This window comes from Phocoena phocoena, chromosome 1 (assembly GCF_963924675.1).
Source record: "Phocoena phocoena chromosome 1, mPhoPho1.1, whole genome shotgun sequence".
Taxonomy (NCBI): domain Eukaryota; kingdom Metazoa; phylum Chordata; class Mammalia; order Artiodactyla; family Phocoenidae; genus Phocoena; species Phocoena phocoena.
The window spans coordinates 96,255,939-96,271,135 of NC_089219.1; the positions used below are offsets into that span (position 1 = coordinate 96,255,939).

The 15,197-nt window shown below is 36.4% G+C and overlaps 1 protein-coding gene across 3 annotated transcripts in view; it reads right to left on the bottom strand.

The window, feature by feature from the left end:
• Positions 1-14,889, bottom strand: part of WDR47 (WD repeat domain 47) — a 38,756-nt gene extending 23,867 nt beyond the window's left edge. Inside the window, exons 1-6 of one of the 3 annotated variants that reach the window (XM_065882737.1) lie at positions 14,732-14,889; positions 11,822-11,905; positions 7,923-8,007; positions 5,527-6,329; positions 5,178-5,180; positions 740-863 (exon numbers count right to left, since the gene is read on the bottom strand). In XM_065882737.1, coding sequence (XP_065738809.1) covers positions 740-863; positions 5,178-5,180; positions 5,527-6,329; positions 7,923-8,007; positions 11,822-11,905; positions 14,732-14,889 — 1,257 coding nt within the window. Of the gene's footprint in view, positions 1-739; positions 864-5,177; positions 5,181-5,526; positions 6,330-7,901; positions 8,008-11,821; positions 11,906-14,731 lie in introns of all 3 variants that reach the window. The other 2 variants (XM_065882729.1, XM_065882745.1) reach the window with 2 other exon arrangements.
• Between the last annotated feature and the right edge of the window lie 308 nt (positions 14,890-15,197).

Genomic DNA, 15,197 nt, shown 5'->3' on the forward strand with positions numbered 1-15,197 from the left:
TCTGTTAAATGTTCTATCCATTACTGCAAGTGGGGTATTGATGTCTCCAACTACTATTGCAGAACTGTCTATTTCTCCCTTCAGCTCTGCCAACGTTTGCCTCATATATTTCGGGATTCTGTTGTTTTGTGCATATCCATATGTACTTTTAAGAAAAATTTTCCTACTTCATTCTAAATATTTAGTCAAAACCAAAAAAACTTATTCAACTTATTAAACCTACCTACTCACCCCTTATAAGTGGGGCTAATATCTATAAGATAAAATTTACACCCTATTTCACAGTACAATTTCCTTCCCAAAGCACCACAGAAAAATAATCTGGAACTCTAAAGGCTTAGATAAAGTATTATTCTATATTATAAATGTCATAATTTCTTGCTCATTAAATCTAATTAGCAAAATACAGAGCATATATCTTAAAAATATAAGCTGTCCACATTTAATGCAAGTTCAGTTACATGAGTGCTCAAACATGTAGGAGCAATGTCAACTGTGATATTTTAAATTGTTAATAAATCCATCCATTAAAAATGCTCCAAAATATACAGTGATAACTAAAAATACTATGAATTCTTAAGGAAGAGGAGAGAAAATGATCTAATAAACAAGAAAATCTAGATATTCTCTCTCCTACTCTCAAATATCAGACAATTCTTTTTAAATTCTATCCAAGCAAATAGTATTACTTCTTACAAAGAGAATAACTCTAAAAGACTCGAGGTGTAGTAAATATTACCTCATTTTTTTCTTGCTTAGCTGGTCCTGAATTCTGTGCTCCATTTGCAGGCTCTTTTTCTGAAACTGAACTCTGGCCCAGGATTTCACTGCTGATAGGCCGCTGTGCCTCAACAGGTGTATCACTTCAGGGCAAAAAAACAAAAAGGAAGAGGTAGGGGTAAAGAAAAACATATTGTAGTTAGAGAAATTTTAATTTAAAAAGTGAATATTTAGCCTAAGTGTTTATCAAATGCACAAAAACAGATTTTTAAATTTTACTTTCTTTTTTTTTTTTTTTTTTTGCGGTATGCAGGCCTCTCACTGCTGTGTCCTCTCCTGCTGCGAAGCACAGGCTCCGGACGCGCAGGCCCAGCGGCCATGGCCCACGGGCCCAGCCACTCCGCGGCATGTGGGATCCTCCCAGACCAGGGCACGAACCTGCGTCCCCCTGCATCAGCAGGCAGACTCTCAACCACTGCGCCACCAAGGAAGCCCACTTTCTTAAGTACACTATGTAAGGGATTTTTAAAAATAGAATGTGCTTATAATGGAAGAGCACTGGATTATTAAGCAAGGACGGTAGGGGCTCCCATCTAAAATAATGTGTGTGACCTTGGGAAAATCACTTACATTCTCTGTGGCTCAGCTTTACCTACGAATTAATAGGTTAGATGACCTAAGGCCTACACTCTCTTAAAGAACTCTTAATCTGTTATTTTGTTATCCAAACATCAATTTTCTTTCCTCTAATATATTTCAATAAAATTTTAAGAATAGTTGAGATTTTATTAAAAGGCTTTCTTTGATTTATTTGCACTTAACACAAAAGCTAAACATACCTCTTTCAAATTAAAAAAAAATTTTATACTAATTATTTTTATTTATTTATTTAAAATTTATTTTATTTTTGGCTGTACTGAGTCTTTGTTGCTACGCGCAGGCTTTCTGTAGTTGCGGCGAGCGGGGGCTGCTCTTCATTGCAGTGTGTGGGCTTCTCATTGCAGTGGCCTCTCTTGTTGCAGAGCACAGGCTCTAGGCGCGCAGGCTTCAGTAGTTGTGGCTCATAGGCTCTAGAGCTCAGGCTCAGTAGTTGTGGCGCACTGGCTTAGTTGCTCCACGGCATGTGGGATCTTCCTGGACCAGGGCTTCAACCGTGTCCCCTACATTGGCAGGCGGATTCTTAACCACTGCACCAGGGGAAGTCCTCAAGTATTTTTAATGTATACTAATTAGTAAGCTTGATGTCTTATGTCAGGTTGTTCCTAACAGTCTTCTAAAATACTAGCAATTTCTACTTTTCATAGTTATGCTGTTCAAAGTTTTTAATAACTAAGATTATCCAAAGATGACAAATACCACATTCACATGGATTACCTATCAGTAAAAGGCACCATAGGAACAAGTACAAAAGTAAAGTGATGGGCTTCCCTGGTGGCGCAGTGGTTGAGAGTCCGCCTTCCAATTCAGGGGACACGGGTTCGTGCCCCGGTCCGGGAAGATCCCACGTGCTGCGGAGCGGCTGGGCCCGTGAGCCATGGCCGCTGAGCCTGCGCGTCCGGAGCCTGTGCCCCGCAATGGGAGAGGCCACAACAGTGAGAGGCCCGCGTACTTAAAAAAAAAAAAAAAAAAAAAAAAAAAAAAAGTAAAGTGATTTTTGTCTTCAATGAATTTGATTAGGAGATGACTTCCTAATGGCCTCTCCAGGCAGAAGTATGTAAGACATATCAAAATATAGGTCTAGGGTTTAGGAAAGCAGAGCTAGACAGTCATCTTCACAAAGGCACCATTAGTTAGGAGCCTAGTAGTCTTAAGTACCTAAACATACATACACACACATGCACCTTGAGGAGGAAGTAGAAAGACCTGGGAAGAGTTTTCAGCTATCAGACTGTGCTGTAAGCTGCTAATGACCATAGGAAGCCCCATTTTAGTCCATAAATTGAATTTGTAAGAGTTATTAACTGTATAGAGATAGAATAAAACAACCTTTATAAAGTAACATTTGATTTAATTTTGCAATTTATACAGCACTTCCACATGCATTATCTCACTTAACTTGCACAATAACCTGTAAAATAGGTTAGAACTCCCATTTCACACATGAAGAAACAGACTCAAAGAAGTCATTTTCCCAAAAATACACAGTAAATAAAGCTAGAACTTGAATCCAGGTCTTCAGACTCCAAATCCAATGCTGGCACATGTATGAGAATAGATCTTTTTCCTGCCATTTAATTTTGAGACCATTATATTGTATAGTCACAGCCTGTGTATTTCAACTGATTTTTATTCCTTTTTTATTTTGAGTTGGTTTCTGTTCGAGTGAAAAGATATCCTTCAAAATACCACACACTCTTTTATAAACTTGTCTTCTGTGTTTTATCTTCTTCTTCACCATAGGAACTCAATCATATCCTGGGGATGCAGCACAGTGCTAGCACAGAGAAGACAATCAAATATTTTTAAATGAATACTGACTTCAAATTACCACAAGCAGGAGTTTCTTTATGCTGCATTTTAACATAACTGATCTGAGCTTTCCAATATTTTTTAATTACACCTAAAATATCCTTTAAAACCAGGTAAACTTTTTTCCAAAGTAAATTTTTATACTTTATCCACAGCACAATAGCGCTCCCATAGTATGTTATTAGTAGCCCTTTTGACACACTGTACTTTCCAAGGGTATGGACCCTGAACAGGGGAAATTTATATTTATTAAGCACTAAGCACATGTTTACCACTCTGCAAGTCAACACTCTATTTTATAGAGGAGGTCATTGAGGCTCAGAGAGTAACCATCCCAAGATCACACAGCTAGAAAATGGCAAGGCTACAGTTCAAACCCAAGTCTGACTCCACAGACCATGTTCTATTCATTGTTCTACACTGCTTTGTCCCATAAGTTTTCCAATTTCAGAGACATGACAGATGTTTTCTGGGTTATTACTACTGCTCAGCTAAAAACACATATATTACTTACCTTTTGACATGTCACGTTTTACCCCACTGCTTATTCTATAATGGTCTAATAACTTATATTCCACTTCTTTCCATCTTTATTCAGTCATTCCTCAACTTATAGTACTTTCTTTACATAGGGAATAGCACATGTAGAGTCAAATTTGGCTGGATTTTTGTGTGTCTTTTTTCTTTATAAAGACAATCCCACTGGTGCACAATTCAAAACGTGCTATTCATTATATCAACCAAGAATATCCTATCATCTCATGTACTCAGAAGAATATCAGCAGTTCCCCCAGAATTGAAGCCCAGCATCCCAGACAATGAGAATTTTCTCTAAGGGGATCAGAAAGTCCAAGAAAACTTTAAGATAGTCTCTACCAATGCTCAAGATTCTCTATTCCTTTACGATTTAGATAATAGGATGCTCTTATATTAAATTATATTCATTCATTTTTATCACTAGATATCATCTTTATCTTTCAAATATAAAATACAGAGCAATAAGATGCCTTAGGAAGTCACCCTAGGCTTTGGGAAGTCCCTCACTTAACTGATCCCAGAATCCTTTCCTCTCTTTAAAGAACATTAAAGAAAATCACACCCACCCACCCCAACAATCTCACAGCAACTTAACAGAAAATGCTTCCATAAATATTTATCCTGTAATTCTTCTGCCTTAACCCTTAACTAAAGATCTCCTCCTGTTTTAATTAGAAATAGAAATTCCAAGTCCAGTACTTCTTCTTCAATAAAGAATGCCTCCAACTATCCTATATGAATAGTAAAAGGTTTAGGTTTAGTTTTTGTGCTTTTAATAAGCTTATTGCAGTCGATAGTAATACTTCATAGCATCAACTCTGAGTATAGGAAACCAGGATGTGTCCCCAGTAGGTTTCCTGGAAAATGGAGGCAGGAAGTTTCCTAAGCCTTGAAATAAAGAACTGCTAATCAGGAAATTATTATTTCAAGCCAGGTTTGAAGGAAAAAGTGGTAGTTTAAATACTTAATTTTCTCATGTATGTATATAAAGAATTACTAAAAAAAGATAAGTGGAAATAATCAGAGATTTTTATACATACATGTTCAATACAGTAATATTTACAGGAAACAGTCTTCTCTCTTACAATAAGAAACTAGGTAAAATTATGATCCAGTCATACAATGGAATACTGCACACACCATTAATCACTGACCTCAATAAATGTTTAAAAATATGGGAGGGGCTTCCCTGGTGGCACAGTGGTTGAGAGTCCGCCTGCTGATGCAGGGGACACAGGTTCGTGCCCCGGTCCGGGAAGATCCCACATGCCGTGGAGCAGCTGGGCCCGTAAGCCATGGCCGCTGACCCTGCGGTTCCGGAGCCTGTGCTCCACAACGGGAGAGGCCACAACAGTGAGAGGCCCGCATACCACAAAAAAAGAAAAATATATGGGAAAAAGTCATGATTTATCAAGTGAAAAAAGCAAATTATATGAAAATATATATAACACCTTCTCAATTTTTAAAAATGTATTCATAGGAAAAATGTTGGTCATCTAAGTGCAAGATTGTGTGGGATTTTAATTCTCTTATTGATACCCTTCCATATTTTCCAAAATTTCTTCAATGCACATGTACTGCCTTTATAACTAGCAAAATGATAATACGGGATACAAAAATAAAGGTTTTCCCTGATAACTGTAATTATCAAAATTTTTAAAACGCCTTATAAAGTTTTAAAGACTTTCAACTAAATGGACTTGAACATTTAGAAAACACACACACACACACACACACACACCCCAATTAGATTATCTCACACTTGTGGAGATCTCCCAATTTTCATGAGCAAATACTTACCGTTCAGGGGATTCTTCATAAATACTGTGACATTCTGTATTCTCAAGCATGAGACTTCTACTGAGGTTTTGTACCCCTGGATAATGGAAGTTAGCAAAGGAGTGTGACATTGGAGAAGTTTTGTTACCAAGGTCTGAAATTCTCTTATCATGACTGGTTAGTCCACAAGTGAGGCCATCTAAAGCAGGATTCAGAGAGCGAGTCATATAGGCATCAGCTGATTGAGGCCTTCTCATTGGAGATGATGGATAGGGAGAAAGTTTGCTGATAAGAGGAGTCAAAAGATCAGCATATGCAGCTTTTGTGGGTTTCAGAAGTTTGTCAACATGAATATTAAGCATTTTCTGTTCGAAAGCACAAGAGAAGACCGAAGATGGGAGATTCTGAAGCCATGACAATAAACTCAGATCCAAATCATCACAACCATTACCACATAAGAGGTCGATACCAAGTAGTACTTCACTTTCTGTAATTTCTTCTCCAGTTGCTTTACTTTGACAAAATTCTACACAGCATTCATAAAGTAGGCCCTTCATTACAAGCTGAAATAAACGATTGTTACTTGCTTTAAAACCAGCCTCACTTAGCTTCCTATCAGCAGGGATGAATTCTGCAACCATGACACAAGCCTCTTCAAAACAGTGAACTCGTGCAGTGCTGGGATTCCAGTCCTTAAATTCAGCATGATTGGTCAGACGAGGCAAAGTCAAAAGCAAACAGAGCTTGCTGTAATCATCTTTAGAAGGACAGTACTCTTCTAGGGCATGTAAACATTGCACAGCTTCTTGCATGGTAAATTCCAGCTGTAAGAAAAACATAAGTGATTGCTATAAAGAGAGATGCTATGAGATATGAAAACAATGAGAGTATTTTATTCAAATATAAAGACACTTTACGAACTTTCACAAACTGTTCAATTGCAAAAGGATAAACTCATGTCACAGAATACTCATATAATTGTGGGCTATTTAACAAGTTTCAAGTCAGGAACCAAAATGTTTTTTACTCCTAAAATAAAGATTTTAAAATTTGGTTATTAGCACATTAAACTTTTACCTATAAAAAAAGTGTTGTAATTCAGACTTAATACTATAATTTTCAAATGTATAATTTTTTAAGAGTAAGGATAATTAAGTTTTCTAGCAATGAAACTGAAGCATGCCAAAATTCAATTATTTATTATAGCTTGCTATCACTCCAGCTTACTCAAAAAGCAAAAGAGCCATTCTCAAACTTACCTTAGGACAAATGTGTGTGGGGAAAGAAAGCAAATCAAGAAAGGGAACACCTACAGTTCATTTCTACAAAAACAGTGCAGAGACAGAACAAAAGGAAGCTTAGCTGAAAAACAAATTACAATAATTTGTATAGTGAATATTATCTTAGTATCATAAGCTTTTGATGATGTAAGGAACCTTAGAGCTTGCATAGCCCAGCTTCTATATCTTACCTGTGGGAAAAGTTAGGGTGCAGATTTAACCTAAGTAATTCAGTTGGTTAGTGACGAAGACAGAATAAAAATTCTTATTGACTAATATTCCAGTGTTCTTTCCACTTTTTTCTTTTTTTTGGCCACAACATGCAGCACGCAGAACCTTAGTTCCCGGACCAGGGATCAAACCCGTGACTCCTGCAGTGGAAGCATGGAGTCTTAACCACTGGACTACCAGGGAAGTCCTTCTTTCCACTTTTAAACATCATTATCTGCAAACATTTCTTTATTATTTCAATGATTACTTACTGGCACTTAATAAAAGTTTCTTCGGTTTTGCATGCGACAATACTAATATTAAAACTTTAAAAGTATCTCTCTAATCAAAAAGAATTTAATATCATTAAATCTAAATTATTATTAAAAATACACATTGTATTAAAAAAACACCTTTGGGGAATTCCCTGGCTGTCCAGTGGTTAGGGCTCTGTGCTTTCACTGCTGAGGGCCCGGGTTCAATCCCTGGTCAGGGAACTAAGATTCTACAAGCTGCACTGCGCAGCCAAAAAAAAAAAAAGAGTTAAAAAACACACCTCTGGATCAAAGAAAGTACTGAAAAGACAGAAAGAGGAAGTAAACATAATCCACTTCTGGGATAAGAAAAGAAGCAATGATGTAGAGTCATCAAGTCAAACATCTTTTGCTATCTATATCACCTTAAACAAGAGAGGAGCACACACTTTCCAACCAGACAGCCACTCATTTATCATCTTTGCCTAAATCACACAACAAATTCAGAAGCACTACAGACTGAAAGTACTACATCTGCAAAAGAGCAGATCTTGCCCCACACCCGCTCATAAAAACTTTGAAAACTCATGATACTAATCTTTTGCTTTAGTGAATAGAATACTTATGACTGAAACAAGACTGTGGCGCAAACCTTTAGGAATAAAAATCTTACATGCTGGGGCTCATCTTCTGCTGACATTGCGTTGTTAACACATAAAGCTTCTAAAAACTTCTGCTTCAGGATAATATAACGAAACCTGTGAAAAATAAAATATGAAACATTAAAATGATTAAAATCTGAATTATAGCAATGTTGAAGACAAGAAATGAAACTCAAGTTCCTAAAGCAAAACAGGCCAAGTTTTTCTTATAGCACTAATTATTTCTTTAAAAAAAGACTTTAAAAAATTAATTTCCCAATGTCTCATAAGTCAAATGTACTTATAAGTTACTGTAAGTACCTTTGCTTTCAGAAAATTCTTTAATTATTTTACAAAGCTGATCACACTGAAGCCATAATTAAAATAATTTCAGTAGCAAGTAATCACAATTTAATACTCAAAGGAAGGATTTCTATTTGCAATATTAATTCTAAGCAATCAAGTTTTCATGGAAGATGTCAAATGTCACCTAATATGAAATCAAAATCCTTTATATTACAAATATTTTATTTCCCAAAATATGTCCTCTTTTCTTTTCAAACATGAGAAAGGTCTAATAAAAATAGAGCTGAAAGGATAGGAAGGAATGAACAACATTGCTAAAAAACCATAAGATAACTGTAGACTTAAAACTTTTTCAAAGGGATTTTTCAGAGAGGGAAAGGGAGTGTCTATGTGACTTCTCTATGAATCAAAACATGTTGAATGCCTTAAGCACTTTAAAGAAAAGTGTTTCTAAGGGGTGAAAGAAAATAATAATGAACTTCACAGTCATTCTTTCAACCACTGTTGTAACAGCAAATATGTGTCCAATAAAACAAAATCCCTGCCTTCAGGAAGAGGGTCATCTAATGGAAGCAACCCAAGTACCCATCAACAGATGATTGGATTAAGTAGCTGTGGTGCATTGCATGCATGTGTACACACACACACACACACACAATGAACTATTACTCAGCCATAAAAAAGAAGAAAATAATGCAATTTGCAGCAACATGGATGGACTTAGAGATTGTCATACCGAGTGAAGTAAGTCAGACAGAAAAGGACAAATATCATATGATATCGCTTATATGTGGAATCTAAAAAGTGGTACAAATGAACTTATTTACAAAATAGAAATAGAGTTACAGATGTGGAAAACAAACTTATGGTTAATGGGGGGAAGGGGAGGAGGGATAAATTGGGAGATTGGGATTGACATATACACACTACTCTATATGAAATAAATAACTAATAAAGACCTACTGTATAGCACAGGAAACTCTACTCAATACTCTGTGATGACCTACATGGGAAAAGAATCTAAAAAAGAGTGGATATATGTATAACTGAATCACTTTGCTGTACACCTGAAACTAACACAACATTGTAAATCAACTATACTTCAGTAACATTTTTTTTAAAAGTCACACAAGTAAGCAGAAAAAGAATGAAATATTGCCATCTGCAAAAACATGGATGAACCTAGAGAATATTGTGCTTACTGAAATAAGTCAGACAAAGAAAGACAAATACTATATGATAACACATGTAGAATCTAAAAAATGATACAAATGAATATATATACAAAACAGAAACAGACTCACAGACACAGAAAACAAACTTGTGGTTACCAAAATGGGGGATGGGGGGTGGGGAGGGATAAGTTAGGGGTATGAGATTAACAAAGGCAAACTACTATACATAAAATAGGTAAGCAACAAGGATTAACTATATAGCACAGAGAATTATACCCAATATCTTGTAATAACCTATAATGGAATATAATCTGCAAAAATACTGAAACACTATGCTGTGTACCTAAAACTAACACAATATTATAAATCAACTATACTTCAATTTTTTTAAAAAAGAAGAGGGTCATCTAATAAATTACATGAAATATGTATAGGATTCAGCAAGATTTCAAAGGAGTATGAAACCAGGTCTACCAGAAATAGTGAGGGTCTTACAAGAAATGACTCTTGGAAGATGATCAAGAATGCGCTATGTAAAGGCAGGAGATGATGTAAGAAACAGTATCCCAGATAAATGAAGAATGTATAAAAGCAAAGAGGGGGCGCTTCCCTGGTGGTGCAGTGGTTGAGAGTCTGCCTGCCAATGCAGGGGACATGGGTTCATGCCCCAGTCCGGGAAGATCCCACATGCCACGGAGCGGCTAGGCCCGTGAGCCATGGCTGCTGAGCCTGCACGTCTGGAGCCCGTGCTCCGCAACAGGAGAGGCCCGTGAACCACAAAAAAAAAGGCAAAGAGGTATCAAATAGCATGGTTTATGGAGAATCAGAAACTAATATGAGGTTCCACTTCTGATAATGGTGGAGTAACTTGTACCTGGCTAACCTTTCTGCAAATAACAATTAAACCCTAGATTAAAAAAAGCTGGCATAACTAGAGGGAAATCAATCCTTGAAAAAGGGAACTTTAGGGGGTGAGACTGAAGGGTATAAGGCCTTCCAGCTGAGGGCACTCCCCAGTCCACACAGTGTGAGCTAGAACTCAGGCAGAAAGCTGCAGTTTTATAGGCTTTGGAGAAGACAGGCTTTTGAGAAGTTCGGCTGCCAGAACAGCTGAAAAGTGGTGGGCAGGTTTCATTTTTTTCCAAATAAAGAGGAAACCACAATGAAAAATACACCAAAATCTACTGTATAAACTGTGCCTAAATCCTTGGTCATCCCTAAAACTGAAGATGCAAGGGAGACTCCAAAGAACCCAGGGAAAGCAACAGATTGAAGGCTAAATAACTGAGCAGAGATTTCATCTGGTGTCCACTAGGTGAGGGACAGAGTTTGCATTCTGAAGTACAACAAAGTAAACTCCCTGCATGAATAAAAATCAATACCTTCCAAAGGAAGATAACAGAAATCCAGAGTTTCAATGATGAATCCCAATGTGCAAAATACATTAAAAAATGACTAGACGTGAAAAAAAGTGACTCATAGTTAAGAGAAAATGCAATCAATAGAAACTGAGCCTGATATAACCTAAAAGTTGGAATTAGCAAATAAGGACTATTGGTGAACAAGCAGTTACTAAAAATATGTTCAAGGGCTTATTGGGAAGTACAGTCACAATGAACAAACAGATAGGAATATCTCAGAGAAAAATTATAAATAAAAGTAAATTCTGCAACCAAAAAGTACAATATCTGAAATGAAAAATTCATTGTTTATGAGCAGATTGCTAATAACTCAAGAAAGTGTCAGTAAATATTGAAGGTAAATCAACGGAAATAATCCAGACTGAAAAATACACAGAAAAAATGTTTTTTTAAAAAAGGAACAAAGCCTCAAAACTGTGGAACAATATCAATCTGTCTAATATTGTATACTTAGAAGAAGAAAAAGGGGCAGAAAAAAATTTTGAAGATATAACTGCCAAAAACTTCCTAAACTTGATGAAGGACATAAACTTATAGATCCAAAAAGCTCAGCAAACCCCAAGCAGGAAAAAATACAAATAAATCACACTTAGGCACATCAAAATCAAACTGCTGAAAACTAATGACAAGGAGAAAATCTTGAAGGCAGCCAGTAGAAGAAGAAAAAATAGAAAGAAAGAAACATTACATACAAGAGAATTAAGGATAACTGTCAGAAATAATGGAGGCCAGGAAACAATGGAATGACATCTTTAAATTCTTTGTACTATCATGAAGAAACAACTGCTTCAGACATGGCCCTTGTGATGTTTTATATATAGACACTGTTGACTAAGGGGTTTATATATCAGATGTTCAACTAATTGAAGTACATGCAAGCTGTCCTCTAGAAGTTCTCCAATTCAATGGGATTGAGTGTACTATTTTCTAGGAAAGCTAAAAGTCTTGTTTTTAAATTTTTGTTTATTGTTTTGTTTTGCTCAACTTCTACCAATGATAAGACACTAAAAAATTCAGATGAAATCTTACCTTTTTTTGTCAAATTTTTCCATACATTCTAGAGGCTGAATGAACTGAAGAACTTCATCCCATTGACCATCAAGGATTAGCTGCCTATATAAAGAAAAATCCACACATGCTATCAGATTTGTGTTACACTAATTAAAAGCAGAAGAGATGACAAGATAGCATTAGAACTCCACAAAGCAGGTAATGAGAATAACATTTTACTTGGTTTCTCAACCACTATAATAAACTTCCTCACAACTTATGTGTAACAACATATGCTATATGAGAAGAATTTGTGAATCTGCACCCACTCTTCATTCTAAAATGTTTTTTTACCTATGTAAAAACATTGAACTAAGTCTAAAAGTTTCTTTATTTCCCCACTAATCTTATAGTTTAAAGTTATTCTTTATTACTTAGGAGCCAGTGTGTTGGTATGTTCCAGTCTCACTAAGTCAGTTTTGCCCCCTGGAGAAATCTGGCACTGTCTGGGGACATTTTTGGTTGTCACAATTAGGGTGTGACTGACATCTTCAGGGTATAGGTCAGAAGTGCTGCTAAACACCCTACAATGCACAGGAAAACCCCCACACTCACACAACAAAGAACCATCTGGCCCAAAATGTTAACAGTACTGAGGTTGAAAACCCTGCTCTAAACTGTGAATTCAACATCTTTGAGGCATTTAACACTAGAGTTTATATTCTGAGAATGAAAATAGTAATGAATAATATATTTCATCCTACTTAAGTAGTCTTCAGGAACTTCTAAAAGTTATAAGGCATTCAGATTACTGTTCTTTTATAAAAGTAATTTCCCTATTTATGCTTTTTTAGAACAGAAAATTTTAAAATAGGCAGGAAGTTTTCCAGAGTGGAGCCAGGGAGGGTGGGCATTTAGGCTGCGCCAACCCCTCAGCCCCCCTCCAGGAGACATTTCGAATCCAGGACATGTCGGGATTGAGGAGATACGAGGTAGCGCTGGAGGCTGAGGAGATCTACTGGGGCTGTTTCTACTCTTTCCCCTGGCTGCGCATGTGGTGGAGGGAGCGGAGCTCAGCGCACCCTCGGGAGCAGAAGCTGGAGCCTCTGCGGGGCCTGATGAGCTGTCTGTCAAGCAGACTGGGCACTGCTCCCCAGCGCTCCAGTCGCAGCCTCCCCCGCCGCACCCCCACTGCCACTGCCCAGCCAGCCAGTGCATTAAAGATTTAAACCGAAAAAAAAAAAAAATAGGCAGGAAGATCTACAAAGGATTGCCAACTTTTGATTCGACAAAGAATGAATGTTAATAAAAAGCAATCACAATATGTATCATAATCATTTTATAAAGGGACATTTTATTTTATTTTGTTTTTTAAAGGTTTTTAAATTTTTTATTTATTTATTTATTTTTGGCTGCATTGTGTCTTTGTTGCTGTGCACAGGCTTTCTCTAGTTACGGTGTTGCGGTGCACGCGCTTCTCATTGAGGTGGCTTCTCTTGTTGCAGAGCACGGGCTCTAAGCACACGGGCTTCAGTTGTTGTGGCTCACGGGCTCTGGAGCACGGGCTCAGTAGTTGTGGCACACGGGCTTAGTTGCTGCGCGGCATGTGGGATCTTCCCGGACCAGGGCTGGAACCCGTGTCCCCTGCATTGGCAGGCGGATTCTTAACCACTGCACCACCAGGGAAGCCCTAAAGGGACATTTTAATATTTCAAAAGTAAGAAGGACACAATTTCAAAGGCCGGCAGCCCTTTAAGATGAATACATTTAGTTTAATGAAACACTTACTATCCTGTAATCTCACCTAAGACTAGTAAAACTTCATAACAAACCATCAGGTTTCTGCATGGGGATATCTGAGAGCCACTGCTAAATTCCAGAAGTAGCAATGACAGAGCCCAAAGAATACTGCCTCAGTACTGGTTCCTGACTGTATCATTGACTAAGCTCCCTGGGGCTGAATGTCATTCATGATGTCAAATACAGGGAAGTGCAATGAGTTTAAATAAACTCTCCTAATAATAAAGCTTTTTAAAAAGCTCCTTCTTCATGAGTTAGAAACATTTCATTTCTTAAGGCTTTCCTAGCCACAAAATGCTACATATCCAAGAATCTGTACTTCTTATCAAGGACATTTGGTATCACATAAGCACAGAATACATTTCTGCCTGGAAATTTGGGTTTTTCTTTTTCAATCCAATTCAAGGAAGGATATATTTAGCTTTCCATTTTGGCAAACATGTTAACTCCCTTTTGCTCTGTAATTCCACTTCCAAGAATCTTGTTTTAAGGAAATAATTCAAGATACAGAAATAGTCACATGTATGAAAGATGCTCAGTAGAGCATGTATTTAAGAAAAATTGCAATTTAATTGTCTAAAAATAGGGGAATCATTAGGAAATTAAGTAAATCGAAAATTTTCAAAGCATAAATTTGTAATCACATAGAAAATTCTTATAATGTTAATGGATAAAGCAGGATACAAAATTCTAAATGCAACAGAATTGGTTTTTTTTCAATATGCACAGAAAATTATCAGTAGTATGTGTGGATGGTGGGCTGATTTTTCTTCTTTATTTTTCTGTATTTTCTACAAAGAATATTTTATATAACGAGTATGTTTTACTTCTATAGCATAAAAAAGGTATTTCAGAAATATTTTTTTAACTTTACAGAGTCTCTGATTTCTTAATCAAATATTTTTTATGATGATGCCACAAACACAATAGAGTTGTGACTCTTTTTAATGAATCTCTGGATCTTACTCCTGAAAACATTCTACAGAAAACTTTGTTTTGTAAACGTTCTTTATAAAAATAAACATTTAAAAAACTATACTTTGTCTTTTCATAATTACAAAGGTCTATCCATACTGTACCTATTATCTTATTAATACTTAACATTTCTTGGAATGAGCTACAAACCTCACAGTGCTAATGAAATCATACCTCAGGAAAAGCATATCATCTGAAAATAGGCCATTTATGACTCCACTTTCCTTCTCAAGGGCCAACATACTAATGTGAAGCTTCTTTGAATTCAAGAAGTCTAAAATTAGCTTAATGATTTCAACCTCTTTTACATTCACTGTTTCTTCAGCCGTCATGTTGATAACCTAAATATTAAACAGAACAAAAACAAAAATTAGTTCTATTATTTCTAAGCATTATTAACTATCTGAAAACTACACATAACAAGTTTCTTGGAAGTATTTAATACAGTTATTCTAAGTGAAACTAATGTAATATTTGTCAAAACCAAGTCATTCTTTAAGGTGTGATATAGGAATGGCTATGATTTTAAGTCCTTATCTTTGAGAGATACACAATGGAATTACAGATTGATATGAAGTTTGTGATTTGCTTCAAAATAATACAAGAAGCAGCATGTGGGAGGAAGTAAAGATAAAACAAT